At 27.3% G+C, this 22,308-nt stretch overlaps 2 protein-coding genes across 4 annotated transcripts in view; one reads left to right on the top strand and one right to left on the bottom strand.

The window, feature by feature from the left end:
* LOC111030872 (monocarboxylate transporter 10) overlaps positions 1–22,308 on the top strand; it is a 342,552-nt gene that overhangs the window by 17,271 nt on the left and 302,973 nt on the right. The gene's annotated exons all lie outside the window — the stretch shown is intronic.
* LOC111030873 (piggyBac transposable element-derived protein 2-like) lies at positions 5,468–7,950 on the bottom strand. 3 transcript variants are annotated; one of them, XM_022310578.1, is made up of 3 exons: positions 7,291–7,950; positions 7,032–7,215; positions 5,468–6,302 (listed from the first exon to the last, which is right to left on the bottom strand). In XM_022310578.1, the coding sequence occupies exons 1-3, from the start codon at positions 7,426–7,428 to the stop codon at positions 5,557–5,559; spliced, it is 1,068 nt and encodes a 355-aa protein (XP_022166270.1). In that variant the 5' UTR covers positions 7,429–7,950; the 3' UTR covers positions 5,468–5,556. The 3 variants fall into 3 exon arrangements, with proteins under 3 accessions (XP_022166270.1, XP_022166268.1, XP_022166269.1); XM_022310576.1 differs by having other exon boundaries at positions 5,468–7,215; positions 7,291–7,442; positions 7,709–7,950; XM_022310577.1 differs by having other exon boundaries at positions 5,762–5,899; positions 5,977–7,215.

The following is a 22,308-nucleotide window of genomic DNA, read 5'->3' as shown; positions in this document are numbered from 1 at the left end:
TTTAATATTCAATTTAAGATGAACTGTACTATTTTATTTTATTCTAAATTTACTGCTTTTGTTCAAGAGTTTGTTGATGATTTTGATATAATATAACACGTTTATTGAAATGTGAATATCGAAATCAATATAAAATATTACTGGTGTTAAAAATATAATTTGAAGAACTTGCAATAAGTTGTAAAAATAGTATTTTTTGTCAAAGTCTGACCTTATAAATACATCAATATCTAACTCATCAAATACTTAAAAAAATATTGAGATATATATTTTTTAACATAAAAATTGACCCAAATTATGAGTGTTTCAATCTGTATATTTGCGTGTTGTTCGTATATTATAATATATCGTTAGGGGTCAGTGCATTATTGTCTGGACGTCAACGTAAACGGTCACACTAACGATATTATCGTATTACTTATATATTTTCGTCTCCATTATACAGAGTGTATTACCAAGCATAATCATCTTTTTATCTTTCAATATTAATAATACATTTTGGAATTTTTATGTAAGTACAATAAAGGATCAGAATTTGGGAATAAATGTATTATTAAAGGATATAATAGTTTACTTTGTGAATCGCCGTGTATATAAATGTATATTACCATATATAGGGTGGGTCATATGGGAATAGAGCCAAAAATAGACGGCTTTATCTCGACGAGAAATAGGAGCGGGAAAGACTGAAAAAGCTCATTCAATCCGTCAGTTGATGCCGTTTATAGTTACCGCGATGGTGGAAAAGCTTAGTCACGAGCGGTGGAGTGTCATCTTGTGTTCACACGTACAAAATACAATAAGAGCAGAAACTGCAACAATTTAGAATGTCTTACGTTGCAGCCCGTCGACTCAAACTTTTTCGACCGACTTGCTCCGTGCTACGAACAAGATGAACATCATGTATGCTGGATAATATTTTTATCACTTGAAACTATTATTTCCCTACCAGAGAATATGAATAAAATTGTCGTACGTCTAAAATATCCTGAGTTATGTCCATCTGTTTCTATCCTTATAATTCCGGTAACCCATTCCGCGTGTATATATAATAATATGTATCGAAACCTGCTGAAATCCGATCCAGACACATCAAATATTTCGGCGTACTTTCGGCGCAGAGGGCATTCATATGAATCAAATGAGAGCATATATGAATCCGGGACGGAATACAATTCGATGTGTAAATGTGTAAAACGTTATATTATGTACATATAATTTATAATTTATCCTCATGTTAACTTTTTTTCCCCCCTTAAACGATGTATAAACTCTGTTAGAATTTCTCTATAGTTTTGCCGATCGTTATTTATTGTCGATTTTACAATCTGGTCGAAAGCTTTTTTAAATTTTTTTTTAAGTGCAACTAACTTGTCTCCAATAAAGTTTGGGACACAAGTACACACCACCCCTGTCGTAAATCTGTCCAAAAACCATATAGTATACGAAATACGTAATATAGTATAGGTATTACACAAGATAAAAATGTACTGTATATTATATGTATATATATTATAATGGATATGGCATGATATTATACGTCCTAAAAAGATATTAAATATCCTTTAACATTTTTCCAAAATATTGACCTGAACTATGCACTATATTTTTTAATTATCATAATAATATTAAACTATTATTATTTTTATAAAACAGGTTCATAATATTTATGTAAAATATAATAAGTTTGTAGATTACAGACATAAAAATTGAATCAAAATTGAATATCTAAATTTAGTATAATTCTTATCATAATAAATTTAAAATAAACTGAATTGATTAAGTTTATGTCATATTGGTGATACGTCGATACGACATTAGTTATGCAATATTTGAATCGTCTATGCCTCTTTGTATTACTAGTTTTATGTACTATAGGATCCCTTTTAAATGACATTTGGTTTTATCTCGCTAACTGTATTTTTTATACTAACCAGTAACCGCAGTCTATTGTTGTATTCATCATGTATACCCTGCGGTTTACGGCAGGATATTATAAATTGTACGCTGATATGGACATTTTCTTTCACCATTTTCTAGAAAAAATATTTAAATTTCAATCTATGGTAGTCAAATAAATAACTTGGTTTTTAAAAATGTACAACGTAGGTAGTTTTAGCTACACTCTACGCGGGTTGAGGGAGCTATATTGGTTATGAATTTATGTGTATTTACTATTTATACTTTTAGGCTGGGGTGGCGTTTTTGAAAATACATTATCTCAGCTTCAAATTTGTCAAAATCAAATCATTAGGTCCCTGCTCAATAAAGAGCGTATGTATCCAACAAGAAATTTATATACAGAGTTTAATGTACTCCCTGTTAGGAAACTATACTTTAAAATAACAGCAATTTTTTTAAAAAGTCATAATTTATTACAACCCATAATGCATGGTATCAACACAAGATACGCAAAAAACAATTTTTTAATTAAAAAAACTAAAAAAACAACAACTAGTAGATATTTTGAAGTAATCGGTATAAATTTATGTAACAAAATACCATCCGAAATAATAACCCTTACAGTTAATTTATTTAAAAAAAGAATTTTGCAATGGATGTTGGAGTCTCATGACGAATTAATTATATAATCTGTTACAATACTTTATAAATACAATATATTCAATTTTTATCTAATTTTAGTTTAAAAATAATAGATAGCTATATGATTATATATTTTTAAGAATGTACAACCTTCTTTTTTTTTTCTCTCTCTTTTTTATTTAAAAAAAAAAAAAATATCTGTAATTTAAATGTAATGTTATCTTTGAACTCCTGGGCCCCCACACGAGTTCTCTCAGTGGGGCCCAGTATTCATATGTATGTATATATGTATGAAATTAAAATTAAATAAATAAAAATAAATAAAAATACTTTATTAAAAAAAAAAAATACAATTTTGGGGTTGTACAAGTGCATCTACATTTTTTTTAGATCGTAAATATGACTTTTAATATGTTGATATAGAAAAATGTTTTCCATAAGATTTACATTTTAGTTTTTTGTTTTTTAAGATATTATTATTACAGAAAACCTAATTATATTTGACATTTTAGATTCTGAGCGTAACGATGAATGTATGGATTTTACAATGATGTGTTTTTTTTGTGTCTGGAAAAACTTTTTCTACTAAAAAAAATGTTTTGCTCATCAACTTCGATTGATGTTTCTGGAAGAAAATTGGATCTAGTATATACTTTTGAGAGGTCAAAATTTAAAATTCAATGTACTATTTGAAATAATCAGGGGGAAAAATATGAGAATTTTTTCAAAGTTTTAACCTTATATTTTAATAATTGTTTAGTATCTAATGTATTTTGTTAAGTTAGAAAAAGTTTGATTCGATTTATTTTTTTTCTATAAATGTCGATAAACAGTTCTACGTTGACACTACCTACCAAAGTTAAACTTTTTTAAGAAAATCTGAATTGTTCGATTTAATTTGAAATATTATATTCTTAAAAAAATTCTTCGTTCAGTCAAAAAGCTTAAAAAATATATACAAGATTCCTGATAAGTTGTTATTTTAGATAATTAAAAATATTAACGATACATGAGAACGACTTTTTTCTTATAGATTTTGAATTCAAATGTTGACAATGTTCGTCAAAATTACGATGAAAATTATTTTGTACCTAGCTTAAAATGTTCAATTTTTATAGCTTACCCTTGAACATTGAATACGAAGTCTCTAATTAGTTGTTCATACTGTAACCTGGAATTCCCTGATAATTTTAGAATAATTGGAATGCAAATACAATGTTTTTTGTAAAAATGAATCCAACCTACCTATAATTATTGCTAATAGCAATATTATTATAATGTAAAATTTTCTAGACTAACGCACAGGTCTTCCCTCACAATCGTTTTTCCTGTATATAATGATATGAAAAAAAAAATCAAATTTAAAGTGTCCATTACAGTGACCCACTTGACATCTACTGTACAGAAAAATGGTATACCCACCCTTTCCTTTTTTCTTTTTTTTTGTAAGGTTACGAATACTTCCAAATTTTTAATAATCTATTATAAATTATAAAAACAAAACTGACTTTGAACGAGGTTAGCGGTGGTCCATTAATGCCAGGTGTCGTCTTTGCATCATGCCCGTGTGCTCAATCTGTTTACTAGTAAAAATTACGGGTTTCCAAAAATAATACAGGTCCCCATGTCTATACAAATACATACTTCTAAGATGGTAACATTTTTATACGACATGTGTGTGCATTTACAATGAAACAAGGCATGGTGTGCATGAAATACCATATAAATTAATGAAAACCCAAAAGGGATGGTCGGTCATCAGGTCTAAGATGGCGCTATTGACACTGACTCGGACCAAAATAATTGACATTCGTTAAAGGAGTTGAAATACCCTAAAAGAACATGAAGATTAAGTATGTAGAAGATAATTTGAATACACAATCTACTACAAAGTACACTTTAATAATATCCTAACGTAGTAACTTCCATAAAATACTCACGGGTTGTTCACTAACAATTTGAAGAGTTTAATAAATACAAATACACAATAGGTATGTGATACAGAATTGCATTTTCTTATTGACAGTATGCAAATACAAATTATTTTTATTTTTTATTTTTAATGTTATAGAGATTATATACATTTGTAAAAAAATTGAAATATTCTTTAGTATGTGAATTTAAATATTTTTAATACATTTTGCGACTTTATGTGGTTCATATGTTGTTAAGACATTGTGAATAAATAGTTATTCATTTCGTTGAGATGAGATCTTAGCAAATTTCAATTCAAATTTCAGTTAATACTTACACTGTTTATATATTTTATGCCTGTTGTTGACTATACCTAAAACTACTTAGACTGTAGGTATTTAGGTACCTTAACCCTTTCAGGCCCAACAGTAGAATTTAAAAAAAAAAAATTTTTTTTTTGCTTAGTTATTTTTAATTACATTTAAATTAAGAGAAAAATATGTTTTCAAAATTTTTGATGAATTTTCCTAGCCAGGAAAAACATGATGCCGAAAGTTATCATTGGGAATTTAAGGTTACAATAATGACTTTAGAAAATGTATTTAATGTTTTGCAACTTTCACTTAAATTCTTTATTATTTAAACAAAATATAACACAAAGTAAATTTATTTTAATATTATACAAAATAGATAACAGTACAAGCCTAAAATATATTTAAATAGGTATAAAATAATTAATTGCAGGAACTTTCTTTAGAGCCTTCATAGATAATATCACAAATTAATTTCTTTATAAATTGTGTAAAACAAATACAATTTATTAACATAACATGCTTACTACATCTTTAGTACACATCTTCATTAAATAAACTTATATCTTAAAATTATATAAAAGACATAAATATAACATAACACGTCCAAATATATTTTTTAAAAAAACTAATAATTAACCGAAGGAATAGTCTTTAGAATAAAATAATAATCAAAACAATTACATTTTTTGGAACTTTTTTAGTGCTAACATTATTATATATATTATTTTTTATTTTCTTAGTCCATACATTTTAAAATGATCACAATATTTTCATCACATTATGCTTATTTCTTATGAAATTCCATAAAGCACATACGATTTTTGGTGTAGCACAAATATACATTACATTTATTGCACTTGGTGGTAGTATAATTTTTGATACAGAGTTTGCACCTTTGTTTAATATCCATAGGTATTTGCCAATGATCTATTTTGTCATACCTAACATCATCAACAGGTCTAGCAGAAAACACCCTTTTCTTCTTGGTAGATGGTGAAATAGTTGAATTAAGAGACGGTCTCCCTCTTTTTGGTGTTTTATTACCAGATAAAAGTAATGCGTGAGTTAAATCAGTTTTAAATTGAAGTAAGCTTAATGTTTTTTTAATATTCATTTGCTTGCAATGTCTGCGATACAATAGCCATGCATTAACAGTGCACATATCAATAATATGATAAACAATTCTTAAATAAAATCTTTTTACCCTTATGTCAATTCGGTACAATTCAACCAACATATCATGGAGATCAATTCCACCCATGAACGAATTATATTCTAGAACTGATGCTGGTCTCACTACATCAATTTTACTTTTTACTCCAACAGACCACCTTTTTACAATATCTGTAGGATAAGGACCTTTATAATTAGATATAATATGTACAAATTTGTTATCATACCATTTTGTGACTACAATATTATTTACTGTGTCAACTTTTGAATCAAAAACACCACGTCCTTGTTTTTTCATAATGGTATCAGAGCACATTTTACATTTTGCCAATCGATTACTACGGACAGTACCTATACCTAAAACACCACTAAATTTTAATCTACATTGAAGATGATATGAATTAAACCAATTGTCCATTGCCACTTTATAATTTTGATTTTTAGGAATGCCATCAACTAGTCTCAAAACTACATCTCCACTTATGCCCAAACCTTGTTCAGCTTGTTGTAATGTACCTTTACCAGTATAGATTTCAAAATCGTGAACCAGTCCACTTGCAGAAGCTATGGCAAACATTTTAATCCCCCACCTGTGGGGTTTATTTTTGTTGTACTGCTTCATAAATGTACGTCCTTTAAATGGTATTATTATCTCATCAACTGATGAAAATTCTTCGAAATTAATTTTTCTCATATTATTTTTTACTGCAGTTATAAAAGGACGTACTTTAAAAAGTTTATCATGATCAGCATGAGTTCTAGGAAGCATTTTGGCATTGTCGTTTATATGAAAATAATAACGGAGGTTATCAAACCGATTTCTGGACATATTGTCTGCAATCAAAGGATAACGGCTATTGTTTTGCCAAAACATTCGATAATGAGGCATTTTTACTATACCCATATACATATTAATGCCTAAAAATTGTTCCATTTCTGACGTAGAGACAGCAATGCACTTCCCACTTTTTTCGGTAGAATAAATATTAGTTTGTTGAACAAAATTGTTTATTATGTCATCATCAATAAATAGTTTAAAATATTGTAGAGGAGATAATAACTCATCAGGTGGATCAGGTAATTTACCTTGCCAATCAGTTTCTGGTTCCTTCCATTGCTCAGAAATCCAATTCGGTTCAGTAATTATTGTCTTGTTCCCATTGGCAACTTCATGAATTATTTCTTGTACATTTTCTGTTTCAACATTGTTAGCAGGTACAATTTCATCAATATCATCTATTTCTGTCACATCATTTACATCATTTATGTCCTAAGATAAACTTTTAATAAATAATTACATCAAAAAAACAATAATTCTCAAAAATTAAATAAAATAAAAACTAACTTCATAAACATCATTTACATTCATCAATAATTCATCCAAATTGTCTAAATTAATATCATCCTCATAAAATTCTTCAATATCTGAAGTATCACCATTTAAAATATCAGCAATCTCTTCCTCTTTTAATTTAAATGGCATTTTTTTTAAATAAACTAAGTAAAAATATATAATAACAAATTAACAACAAAATAAATTTACATGACGACTAAAATTATCATTGGGCATTAATGGAGTAATAGTATTATATTATTATTAACACATTACTGCCCAATGATAATCTTAGGAGTCATCATATTTACATTACTTTTTAGAGTACAAAAACTTTAACAATTGTTTGAAATGTATAATATTTATGTTTATTAGGTAATTGCCTATCGTACAGTATTTTTTTTAAATTCAATAACGTAAGTGAACTTACCATAAGTCGTGTTCAAAAATGCATATATGTTGTGAGTGTTAGTAATCTCAAATAACGGTTAGAAAATGTATAATATCATTATGATAACAATCACCATGACAATAAACAGTACTACCACTAGAAAGAACATATAATTTCCCATCATTTTGATTATAAACATATAAGCTTGATAACGTTGAAAAAATAATAAAAATATATATATTACATGATTCTTAAAGTAATCATTGGGCCTCAAAGGGTTAAAGTATAAAAAAGTTTCTGCCAGACTTAAATTATATTAAATGACATTAAATCATTTAAAAAATGTATCCACTTAAGTGGCTTTACAGCTTTTGAACCAGTGGTAATCAAAATTAAAATAAATGTATTAATCTGTAGTTTTATAAATACACTTGTTTTTTTTACTATCTTTGCGGTTTATAACATTATTATTTTTTTACAACACAAGTTGTACGATTAATATTTATGTAGATTTTTTTAATATTCATATTTATTTTTCGTTGTTTTTGGCCAATGTTGATAAAAAATAATACTGTAGCATATTTTTTTTAGGTTTTGCAAATACATTTTTTATTACACAGCCTTTTAATATATTATAGGTATGCAATTATTATTATACCCACCTTTTATTTATTAAAAATACATATTTGAATAAGTCATAAGGTGGGTTTCTAAAAACATATTTGTCTGATAGTAGGCATATTACATTGAAAATTATGAGCTACAGATATTGTATAAATACTAAATAGTCTTATTAATGCATTTGAAAAAATATAATTCATAGAGTTAAATACAAAAATCATAATGGGTTTAAAGAAAATATTTGTTTTTATTTTGAAATATTTAATATAGACATATTTGCGTCACTACTACCATATTATGAGAACATAATTTGTGTGTGTTTCGAACGACTTTGAACTCAAACTTTTAAGTCTGAATAGAAAATTATTTCGTGCTTAATCGATTCGATTCGATTATCATATTATTATTAAATTATTTTGTGTAACGGGCCAATATCGCGGTACACAATAACAATAGTCGGACGTGTTTGTCGGCAGATGAACCACTTTGATTGAAATTCGATGTTAATGCAACTGTAATGTTTCCGACACATACACACACAGCTTACATATATATGTATATATTGTGCGTCAAAGGTCCATTAATTGCTTTGGATTAAGCTGATGATCATTGATTGATATATTTGCTGATCACGGTCAAATTAAATGTCAAAACAATCGAGTAGGCGTGTTCAAAAGAAATAGTTTAATTCAGCATGTGATGGTTTTTAACGTTTATTTTAATTTCACGAATATTGTACAATTTGTAAATATTATACGCATTACATTATCTAAATGATTTAGTACAATACAAATCGGATTATGCATAAACACAACCACTTATTTTTCGACACGTTAAATCTATAACTTTTATTATAAATTTGAGATATCAAAGATGCGTGGGATGAACAAAAGTTAAGAAGTTTATTGACATGGTGTTTTCCCTTAAAACGTATGCGACATGTATTGTAACGTTCAGCTGTTTCGATTGCAAATAACTGTTGAATGGGTGGGGAGTTAAGGCAAGTATAAGAAAAGAATCTGAACAATATTTTTGAAATTTTAATCTCTTGTAAATGTTAACAATAAGTTTGCAAAATAAAAAATATTTAAAAAGACTACTTAATTTTTAAAAATCAAATACCTTTTAAATACTGTACTGTACTTATTCAGATAGGAAATAAAAACACTGTAAGATAATTTCAAAAAATGTTGTTTTCTTTAATTCTAGATTCTGAGCGATGAATGTATTTGTATAATTTTTAATAACTATAGAATGAAACAAATTGATGGACCTACTTAAAAGTTTGAATCACTCTTCAAATATAAATATATTTTGAATAAGTGAGAAAAATAACTATTTTCGTTCAGAGTTCAACATTTTATTTTAATTGTAAAAAAAAATTTTTAAGTAATCAAAAAAAAAAAAAGTGATAATTTATTATTCCGAACATACTTCCCCAATAGCTTTGAGTGGGAGGAGGTGGAGGTGATATCAATGTAAGTTTATGTGTATATTTTTTTCAGTGTCAAATGTTGTACGACGCGGATGTACACGAGAGTGTCCCATGAGGATTTGCTAATTAAAAGTGGCGTATATATTCAATTACCCCACCAATTTAAATTAGTACGTTTTCGTGAGACTCGGAGATCCTGTAACATTACAAAGTAATTCATTAGTTGTCTAATTTTTTTGAGTGAGGTAACGGAAACATTACTCCTGTTTAAAAAAATAATTTGACATATTTAATGAATCATACTGTGGCTTATTCTTATTCAAAATTCTTCATAACAAAACAATAAAACACATTTTTACTTAACATTATTATTTTGAACAAAATAATTAGCGGAGTACCGCAGTTTTACTGTGTATATATAGCTCATTAATAAATTATTCGTCTCAAGTAAGGAAAGTTTTCCATTTTCATAATATTGTTATGAATCATGATTATAATAATAATAATAAATTCATAAAAACAATCATAATTTGTGATCCTTGTTCAAAATGTTTAGTTATAATAGTTATGTTGATTATCAAGTAAGCATTTTAGTAAATATTGTATCATAATAATTATTCTAAGATTTTTACCATTGATTAAAAACTATAGTTCTTAAATATTAAAAAAAAAAATAATTTCACTTTGTATACAATTTTTACTTTAAAATGAACTATCGTGTTCTTAATTCATAAGATTTTTAAAATTTGATTGATATTTATGCACCACAATAATGAAGCATATTATAGTATGTAATAGATTATTAAAATATTATATTAGCACATAATATTAAGTGTCTGAATTTTTCCATAAAACCATGTGCACATCGTACATGTGTGACGTTAGGGTTCAAATATGCAATAAGAAAATGGTTTGTAAGAAATAAAAACTTTGTCGAAAAACTTGCTCCCTTGACTTTGTATGCGTTAGTACATTCTTTAATATCCGATTGTTCAATAAATTTAAAAACGAAGAAACGTATTTTGTTAAACATATAGTGAATTGTTCAGTAAATTAACTATACAAATCTCGTGTAAAATAATAAAATAGGTATAATTAATTAATTAACTTGTTATTATAGTATTATACAATATGCAATAGGTACCAATGTCAGTTTCTTAGATTTTGAACCTGATGAGAGTTATTTTTCTAAAAATGAAATAAAAATATCTACGTTTTATTGAAACTATATTTTTATGCGAAAAACTATTAAATTATTTTGGGAATGAATGTGCTATATCGCAACGAAGTGTTGTAAAAATCAAGCAAACTAAAATTGTTTACTCTTATTTCTACTGCACATATGGACAAGAGGATAAAATATAATAATTTTATTGTACTGCCGTGTTTAAAATTTGTCTTTTGAGTCTTCTTTACTTCTTCATTTACACTTAACTACATTTTTTTATTTTTCGAGAATCAAAAACATTTTTTTATTTGCTGACTGAACGTTAGCGTGTATGGCTTTTAAGATCCATATGATCTCTGTCGCCAAGGCAACTTTATATTATAAGGATTCTGATACGAGAGGAGATACGATAGAAATTATATATATACGGAAGACATACATTATTTTCTTATTTTGGTATTTTTTCACACCGAAAATCTCGAATACCATGTGTGCGGTACACTTTGTTTTTGGTGAGTCTAGTTTAGAAGTCCGCCGAGACCCGTTTATATCGGGCTTTCGTCATGCTTTTATCTATTGGAAAACATTGCCCCAAAACCTATAATAACAGGCCATCGCGTTTGCTAGAAAACGAAGCTAAATCTGAAAAATAAAATGTCTTTCGAATATAAAATGTAATGTTATTGTCTTATAGGCAAAATGGCTCTCTGAATATACGAGACACCCTATTATATGTCTTTAGAAAACTTAGTTGAATCATGCAATTGTTATTTGGTTGTATAAAAATGATGTACGTATACGCATTATTACATTACAAATATTATAGTACAATTATTTATCGGAACGGTTCTGTTTAAAATGTATTCAGCCTCATCTAAAAAAATACGCATGGATAATATTTGAAGAAAACAACTTAAGTGTGTTAAATAATTTGGTTCTAATTATTGAAAATAACATTTCTAAAAACATTTAAACATACTACAGAACTTAAAAATTTTGATTGTAAACAGATAAGCTAACCGTGTTGCATATTTTCTACCAGGGACTTACTTTTCCCTTATATTCCGAAATTATACGGGTCATGTCCGATGAAATAGTATAGTAAATAGTGTCTGTATACTATATTACAATTATTATATTTTATTATATTTTACACAATAATCCGTGTTATGAGCTTATTATGTTATATTTAGTGAGAAATAATTTGAAAATATGTTATGAAAAATAAAAATATACAAATCAACGGCGTTCATTAGTATTCACCAGCGCACACGTGCCGAACGTTAAATATACCAAACGTTGGAGTATAATATTTATGATTTTGTACTTTGGATTCTTAGTGCTAGATAAGTCAATATTAGTTTTCAAGTTCCAAGACAAATTTAAATTGTGTATTACGTCGATGTTTTAATAATATAGTAGCATATTGGGGCTATTTTTTTTTTAAATTTAACAATTTCTCCTATACTTGTTTACCAGTTAAAAAAAACAAACAATATCATTTCAAAAGAATTTAAACGCACACAATGACTACTTTAGAAGGTAACAATCAATAATAACTATTTAAAATGTACAGTTAGGGCAGATTTAAAGTTCCGTATATCGTTAAATAAATAGTATTATGTTACAAAACCACTATGATTTTTTTCTAAGGCTTCTTTTGATAGCTATACCTATAGCATTTAATTAAAATATATGTATTTAACACAAAAAATGTTGTATTTATTATGCATATTTTATTAGAAGTAAAAACAACCCAATTTTACAAAAATACATTGATTGTTGAAATAAATATGCAATTTACCGATAATATTGTAAGCTGAATTTTAAAATAACGATAGAATGTCTGATTCATTCCTACAATCATTATTATAAAATAAACATTCTGATTTCAGAGTACCGCGATTTTCGATGACACTGCATATTTCCGAATATCTACCAAACGAAATAAGTGGTATCGTTATTTTGTAAATGCTGGTTTCAATAAGGTGGTTAAATTCACTTTAAAGTGTACATGTATCGTGCTAGTCTAACTCGGTAGTAAATTATAATAATTGTTGGTATTATCTGGTGATTAAAACCGTTTTACTTAGGTATATTACGTTTTCATCAAAGTTAAAATTGAATATTTAAGACATATTATAAAATAATTGAGTTAGTTCTATCGGCCAGTATAATATAAAATAGGAATAATTGGTAGGTAGATAGCTTATAACATTTTAATACTTTGGTTCCTTCGTGGTATACAAATCTCCTGAAAGGCCTTGACGTTGTCAAACAACAAGGACACGAGGTTTAATACCCTCGGGGAGAACCACAATTGCCTAAATATTGTTATATTTGGTATCACGAGGGACACAAAAACTACCATTAAACGGTTATAGTTGTAGCATTGTCGGTTATTCAGTTCACTATAGTATCATAAGAACAAACTGTGCCGTCCACCCAGACGTCATATCAACATACAATAAGTGTATATTTTATTTATTTTGTATAATATAAATTACATTATAGATTTTCCGCTTAACTAAAACCCAATACATAAAGCAATCTCAACTTGTGATTTTCGCAATGAAAAATGTATAATGTAAAAATGTGTTCAAACATAGATTATTTAGTTAATTATCAAGTTTTTATTATCTTTATAATATTGAATAATTTGTTTGAAAGAAATGTAGACAGTAATACAGTATTAAAGCACATAAAATACAGTGAAATCTCCCCAAGCTGACATCTTCAAATAGCGAACGTTTTTTGGGAACACACTACGAACTTTCTACGAACTGAACACTCTGAATATCGGACATCCTCGAATAGCGGCCAACATTTCAGCTAGAGTACCTGGTATTTAGAGGTTTCTCTGTATTACGAATATAATAAATACCTAATGATCACGAATACAACAAAACGTTATAACGAACCATTACTAGACGGCGCATTGTATATGCAATTTTATTACAAAATGATAAAATTATTATCTACATACGTACCACGATTTAATATAATACAATCTTAAATTGTTATATTATGTACTAACTGCATGGCAGCCAGATTGATTGTAAATTGTAATTCGAAAGACATTTCACTATTTCTAATGAATACATCACATCTAATATTGTATACCATTTATATTTGCCTACCATTTCAATAAACAATATATAAATATACACACAATAATATTATATAGGTTAAGTAACTTTTTTATTTGTTTACAAATATTATGCTACCGGGTAAAGGTACTGGGTTACATAAAATACGATTACGGTCAGATATGAGTTTGTCTGGTTCTGCATCCCCGAGGAATGTAATATTTTTTTGCCTTAAGTGAATTTAATTTGAGAGCTTCGAGTAATCAGTTGAAATATTATTATAAACGTTGATTATTTTGTTCAAAACGTGGAATTTTTTTTTCTAAGAAATCTGTGAATTTTTAAGCATTTTTACTTAGAATAAACGGTAAACATCGACGTAATAGTGTAATACAAATGGCATACATTGCACGGAAATAATGCTAAAACACAATTATGATGTATATCGCAAGAAATGTAAATATAGTTTATGCTATACAGTGTGATTTTTTTGACGCTCAGCCCTCGATGTTTATTGAAATATTATAACCACCTTTTCATGACTCAACCACGAACTTGACTTGAACTTAGACCACTTTCACATATTTACCACCAATCCTACTAGCTGCTTTTCATGGAATAATATCATACTTACGTGCGTCATTATTATGGCTTTAGGATATGTATATAATTAGTTTCAAGACTTATTACGTATTTGACATAATATATTATTATAATTTACTAAGGTACATCGTTTTCAATACAGCTATTTAGATGCAATACTGTTTATGCAGATATTTAAGATACGGAAACCATGACCAGGGTTGAGGAACGATAACTTATAGCAGTTTATCTAGACATTCTTGACAAAGATAAGAGTAATAATAGTGGTGCGGTGTGGCGTGGTGCCTGACTTTAGTCGCAAATGTGCTCTGACTGCCAGCACCAGCCTGTGCCATTAGTTCCAGGAAGGGTGACCAACCGGTTCTTAGTGGCAAATTCTCGCCACCCATAAATGTATTCCAAACCAACCGTACCCTCCCCCACAGTTAAAAACCTACTTAAAACCACCCTATGGTCTATGTTGTCACGGGTTAATTAATATAAAAAATAAGATAATTATACGAAATAGAATCTAGATAAAGTAAAAATAAATTCTTTTTTATCTAGATAAATATCAGATACTTAAGTGTTATTTTTCCATATCTAGTGATAAAAGTTTAAAAATATGTATACATATAATTTAGAAAAATAAGCATGAAATAAAATGCTATATGTATAAAAGCGCTCACTAGCTGTAGATAGATTTAAAATAGACTTCATAATAAATTCAAATATGTTTCCAAAATTTTGAAGTATTAAAATATTAGTATGTTGGAACTCGTATAGGTGTATTATTCTCATGGCAACAGTAGCGTGGAATCTCCTTAATTTGTTCCGCCTCGGTGTTATTAGAGTACCCAGTATTGACTATAGTGGCTACTAAGTAGTGTTTAAGACTCATAACTGGCAATAACCGAGCACAGCGATTACTGACTAGTGAAAACAATATAATAAATAAATTCCAATATGATATTATAAAATATATAAATATATAACTATAATCGTTATGTTTATGTACATACATACTTGTGTAGACATGAATGTTAATTTATTTTCTTCGGTTCAATCGGTTTAATAAGAATTACTAATTATTATTAATAATTTGTGCATATACTTTGTACAGAATTCTATGAAGGTTGAGATATGGGTATTGGGTATCTAATAAAGACCGTCGTTTATCGGTGGCGGGTAGCAGGGGAAGTTGTTTTTGCTATTGTTAGCAGCTCTTGCTATTTTTGTATCTTTTAGTATTATTGTTTACAATGTCTAATCAAATCCAGTCTAATAATGAACATCCATTATTGAAATATATGATATAATAATAAATCTAACCAAGCTGTTTGGTTTCCGAGCAATATTAGATATACGGAAAAATGTAAACAAAAAAAATATTTTGAATTTTCAAATTTGTTTGTAGTCCATAAAATAAAATATACAGGCACATTTAGAAAACTAGAATTGTATCTAGATAAAAACTAATATAACCAAGTTGAAAATTATTTAGATGAAAAAAAATATAATTAATTGTTATCTAGATTCTAGAAAACTTACCTAGATAAATTCAATTAGATAAGTCCCAACATTGAGTCCACTGCCCAAATTTAACCAAACATAGCCGGAGTACCTAGGGTGAGGCTCGCTCGAGGTTTAGAAGGTATATTTTGTGTTCTTTTACGCAAAAATCGCACTGAACGTGATTTCGTCAACGAATCAAACTTTTTAAACATGAATAAAAGCTAAGTTAAATTTTAAAATATCTATTAAATCTTTAGACTAATTACACATTAAGTAGGTAGTTAATTTTAATGCATAAACTTATCTGTAAGCTCGAGGAATATGGGATTTCGTATACTGAAATTATTTAATCACGAAGAAAGTATAGGTCTGTCGTAGATAACCAAACGATATAATGATACATCACGATGAAACCTATGTACTGGAAATATTTAGGCAACAAAATACAAAGTAGTCCTCTACAAAACTAATTTGTACAGTGGCATATAACTGTGTATGACGTGTTTATAAAGTTTTGGTAACAAAATATAAATATACATAGTTGGAAATTAGGATCCAAGCACGTAGTTCAAAACTTAAATTGTTTGAGAATGATATTACGTGTATTTAGGAATATTATTATACATGTGTGCATTTTATTTCAATCGAATTTTCAAAACAAAAATTTATCCAAATCCATAAATTGTAATCATATTCATGAAGCATAAATATCAACAGTCATGTGAATATATTATTATACCTCCAATAGTTATACGCTCACGTGTTATCGGATAACACTATATGATCTGAAGTTTTCATAATGAAATTCAACAATAATATTCAATTAAACGATTTTTTACGATAATCTCGTTTGATATAAGTTATTACTTATTAGTTATTAGGTATTTGCTACATATTATCTTGTGTTTTCAGCGATCACATTAATCATTTTTTTCTAGTGTAGCGTTAAATTATTCATATAACTTTAATTTATTATATATATATATATATATATATACATATATATAACACTACCAATGTTTTGAATATAATAAATTATACTTTTATCGCAGTTTACTATAGTAAAACTAGTTTTTAGTAAAACCAAATTATCACTTAACCACAGACTATCAGTTATTTGCAACGTTCTTTACATTGTTACTTTGAAACTTCATATCTTTCAGATAAGGACAATTTGTCTTCCCCGCATATTTCCAATGCTTCTCTACACACTTATCCATCAATATCAATAGTCGGCGGACTAGCCGAGTGAGCCATTTCAAATCCCTTAAATCGACTCGCTTTAACAAATCTCTCCTCTGACTCACACTATTCAATAATAATCCTGCAATAATATTTGAGTGGAAATGTCTTACAAACATTGTTAAAATTGTTCGTCAATCATACTAGCTGTGGAGAAAAAACATAACAAATAATAATATTAATAATTGTATATTTACATCGAAGTGTCCGAAGATTTCCTTCGACCGAAGTTGAATCTAACGTTTAAACTTTTAGCCGCTTTTCAAAATAATCTCCTTTTTTAATAACGTTTTTTTTTCTTCAAATCTGTCAAAAAAACGGCTTCAAAAATTGATTTGAACATTTCACGGGTTTTCTATGTGGAATTTGATCGCAGTCGTACTTATATTAAGACAAAAATATTCTAAAAATGAAAATGATAACTTATCGACAGTTTTTGAACTCCATAAAATGTGTTCAGTGTGTTGTAATTTTCAACAAAATAATTAATTATTTTTGTTAAGAAACCACATAATATTGTAGCTTAATAGTATGTTATATTTACAATTTTTATATTTTTATTTTAAATCTTTTGCAGTACTTCATTATGATTTTTGTATGATATATATAAGACTTATAGTTGAATGATAAAATGTTTTCGTATTAACACAAATACAAAATTATATATATTATTCGATTTGAAAAATAATAATAATATACTCTCATTGTAAAAATCGAACTGTTCACAACGGTTTTGTATTGTTAGACACTATAATGAAAGCTTACCACGGATTGTCTGATAAAAGTGCGTTGACAATGTACAACATATTTCAAAAGTCCCTCAACAAAAGAAATTTTTTTATTTTTATTTTGTATACATCATTTGTGGGCAGTATATAATGTACCTATACTTGAGACAGTTGGCCGCAGTTTGATAGTTTCGGACATTTTGTTGAAAGAATCTTCGATATAGTTTCGATTTTATTCATATAATCCAACAGTAATGCAAATTACAACTAATTCATATTTTTGATAACAACAAACAAAAATACTTTTATTCATATTAATAATATTGTATAATTTTATATTTTACATTTTTTTTTACCGAGATTTGTAGAAAATATTTGAACGAATACATTTCTTCTTGTTATTCTTATAACCATTATTGTTCTTGTTATATTGTTTCTGGCAATAAAAACCGTTAATAAAAATAAAATATACATAGTAGTCAAATCTTCTTTTTTATGGGCTTAACTTTTTACGTTAGATTTTCATCCATTCAACTTATTTTTAGACTTCTAGAAGAGCACAGAAGATATTGGCTTTACAATTATGTATCTTTTTTTATGTTTTGAACATTTTTTTAGGGTTGTAAACATACTTCAATTTTCCATGTAGTATACGCTGCAATCGTTCAACAATTTAATGTAGAGATACTTCCCGACGTAAAAAAGTTATAAAATTAACATTATTTTAAAATCATATGAAATAAAACTACTTAAATGACTAAATTTAAGATTAGATTCTCACATTCAAAATCGTTTTAAAACGTGATGACTATACCACCATGGGCACCATGTGTGAAACTAAATTTAATTTAACCTTTAAAATGCCTGCAGAATAAATATAACGGTCTATGCACTTGTCTCATTTTCTCCCACAAAAAAAGTACCGTGCAACTAAACTAACAGCAAATAATATAGGCGTGTCCTATCCATTAATTTACTTTATTTAATGGTAAATATAATAATATGCACGGAATTTCGTTGTTTTTTTTTAAAAAATTGTAGGTACTTAGGGACTATACGATTTAGATAAGTTGGTGATTTATTATTTTGTTTATAGAGGTCACGTGTCCCATGAGTTCTTAAATTACCGGGTACAAATTTATGCATGTGCTATATACAGTTATTAATTTATTATTTATTATTTATTATTGGGCCGATAAATATATATATAATATATATTTATAAAATAACATTACTTTATATAATTTATAATAAAAATAAAACCGCAAAAGCATCGAATTTTTTTTAAGTCATAAATATTCAATTTCTCTGTTTAATTTATAAATAAGAAAGAAAATATTTTTTGTTCGGTTCTTATCGTGATAAACCAAGATGGACGGTACTTTTTAAAGCCTACATTAACATGATTTTGTGTTTATTATTAAACGTCGACATTGAGTGATGTTATGCTCAATTTTAATTCAAAAAATAACTTTTATCACGTATTAACTGAATAAAATTATATACTTATATAGTTATATACAATCCACGAGGGGAACTTTATTCGTATGTTTCCTATGTTTTGTACTCAAACACATTTTATATCAATATCACTACTATTAAACTATACATTTATAAACTATGCATCTATAAACTGTCTAACTATTTATTATTTTAGTTAATATGCTGTGTATAATATTTTTTTATATATTTTACCTATGAAGAATTTAGAAAGTAGAACATTATGCAAGTAACAAATTGTTGTACCTTAATAAAATCATACTTAAGTGTTATGCATATTTAAATTAATTAAAGACAATTTTGATATTATTATGCCAAAAGTAAAAATATAAATATAATTATGTTAATTTATTATTATTGTTTAAAATCAGAGTTAGTTTTTAATGTTACAAATGTTAAATAATAATATTATAAGTTATTATATCACTTTTATTAACAAAAGAAAATCCTTTGGCTGTTATAGTGTCTAATTTAGTTGTTTTGTAATTATATATCAGATATTGAATTACTTAACAAAAAAAAAGTGTTAGCTTTTTTTACTTTGTGTTTACCTTAGGAAATGTTTAAAATTAAAATTTTTCAATTCTTAAATTAAGTACTTTCAATTTAAAAATAACTGTCTGCACAGTTGATTATAAATTGTAGACACATGATATTCCTCTTGTAAAAATAGGAAAAATAAACTTGAATTGGTGTCATTGAGTTTGCAAACAATGATAAATCAATATTTACTGTAATCGAAAAGAGTTGTTTGGTGTTAGGGATTTTTTTTTTGAAATTACATGTTTAAATTACAATCTGTGTTCAATTACCAAAATGTACTGTTGCTGAATGGGACTTTGTAAACAATTTTACAGTCCCGTAAAACGTTTCCCCCCCAAAAAGGATAAAAAAAAACTCAAAGTTACATTATTGTGAAACCAATAGCAACATCGCATCGCCGAAATTCTAAAACAGAAACAACATTGGTATTTTATTTGGCTCTCAGCATTTGTATAACATAACGTCTGGTATACCCGAATACCTGGTACTTATTGTACAGTCGTATGTACTTATACAGAGTGATTCCACTATCTAAGTAATCCCATACCCCTTTTATCTTTTAATGATGTTTAATGTAGTGATATTCTAATTTTTGGAATTAATAAATTAAAATAATTTGAAAACAGATTATCAAAAATGTAGATTTGTTAGCTTTTAATTCAATTTATTCAATGATATAAACTTATAAGTGCAAACTTTTTTTTTAAATGAGAACCACTCATTTCTATATTGGATATTGTTAATCGGATTCATTGTTTTTAAATGTTAATGTATCTAAATTGAAATTCGTACTAGTAGTTTTTAAGTGATTACACTTGGTAAACTAAGAGTAATAATAATTGTCCTTAACAATGGTTTTTCATACAATATAAAATAATTGTATCGATGTAATATTAATTAGTCCAGTACTTATATTATAATCGGAAAACTTTTAAGTATTATATTACCTTGTTTTAATCGTCTTCATCCCGATTTTTCTAAACTTATTATTGCTAGTATCATTAGTACCTATTGCAAAAATGTATTTAACTTAGAAACTACTCGTTCAAATTTCGATTTATATGACTTATACATAAACATTTTCAAAAGTAATCATACAATATCTAAGAAGGTATTTTTAACTACAGAAATATATGTGTGCTTTAGATTTCCAAAAACAGAATTTGAATACATTTATATTTATTATTAATGAACAAAAAAATTGAAGAAGCATGCTTGGTTAACCAACCTGTATGCTGCGGTCCATTCATATAACTATAGTTCGAGAGTACGGGAATATTTCACAGCCTGCGCGTGATTCCAACCCAAGTGAAAGTGGCTTTAAAATTCCTTCCGAATATTTGATTTTATATTTTAAATAAATAGTCCAATTTAACTTTTGTTTTCTAAAAATGTTATACTATGTCAGTTTCAATGCATATGCATTCAAACGCGATTAAACTTTCAGCGAGTGCACTATTTTTTGATGTGGGTGTAAAATAAAATAAGTCATTCCCACACAGTTAAAATGTTATCATACAAGGCGGACAACAGTTTCGGTTCGTTAAATTTTTTCTGTCCAATTTGGCGAAATAATGAAAAAATATAGAAGTACTTATTTACAATTTGGACTGTAAAAATTATACTTAGACACTTAAATGTGAATTATTATGTGCACCTGAAGACAGTTGTATCATCTTCCTGATCTAATATTTTTTTAAATATTATTTTTCTATTTAGTGTTTGATTAACTCGAACTTGGAAAATATAGGTTTGAATAAATTTATCCATTTAATATATTTTAACTTTTTTATTTAACTTTTATTCTTCGATTAGTAGCAATGACTGAATTCATATTGGTGTACATATGTTGACGATATTAGCTTATTATTGCATACAATTGCTTTGCATCGCGTTACTTAAATATTATATTTCAATACTATTCTTAGAAAAGATTAAAATATCTAATGTCATACAAGTTATTCCACCAAAATTCAATATGAAAATATAGTTTTAGTTGACTTTTAAAAAAAATATTCTGTAACTTACAATGGGAACGAAATATTTTTGAATAACACGACACTACTTTTCGATGGGGACTGCAATACTGTACGCCTACCAATAATATGAGTACCTACAGCTCGTTGTCGCTTTCCTCATTTTTCATTAAATTTCAGAATTATTATTTCCTTAAACCATAATCCGTTTTAAAAACATACTATACATACAAAACATTG

The sequence above is a fragment of the Myzus persicae genome, unplaced genomic scaffold (assembly GCF_001856785.1).
Source record: "Myzus persicae strain clone G006 unplaced genomic scaffold, MPER_G0061.0, whole genome shotgun sequence".
Classification (NCBI taxonomy): domain Eukaryota; kingdom Metazoa; phylum Arthropoda; class Insecta; order Hemiptera; family Aphididae; genus Myzus; species Myzus persicae.
This window is presented reverse-complemented; position numbering and strand designations above follow the sequence as displayed.

What these genes read in the sequence shown, in the direction of transcription:
- LOC111030873 (XM_022310576.1), bottom strand. Translation starts at nt 7,428, where the DNA reads ATGCCATTTAAATTAAAAGAGGAAGAGATTGCTGATATTTTAAATGGT. An exon ending in ATGTAAATGATGTTTATGAA is followed by an intron (nt 7,216 to 7,290) that starts GTTAGTTTTTAT and finishes AGTTTATCTTAG; the next exon opens with GACATAAATGATGTAAATGA.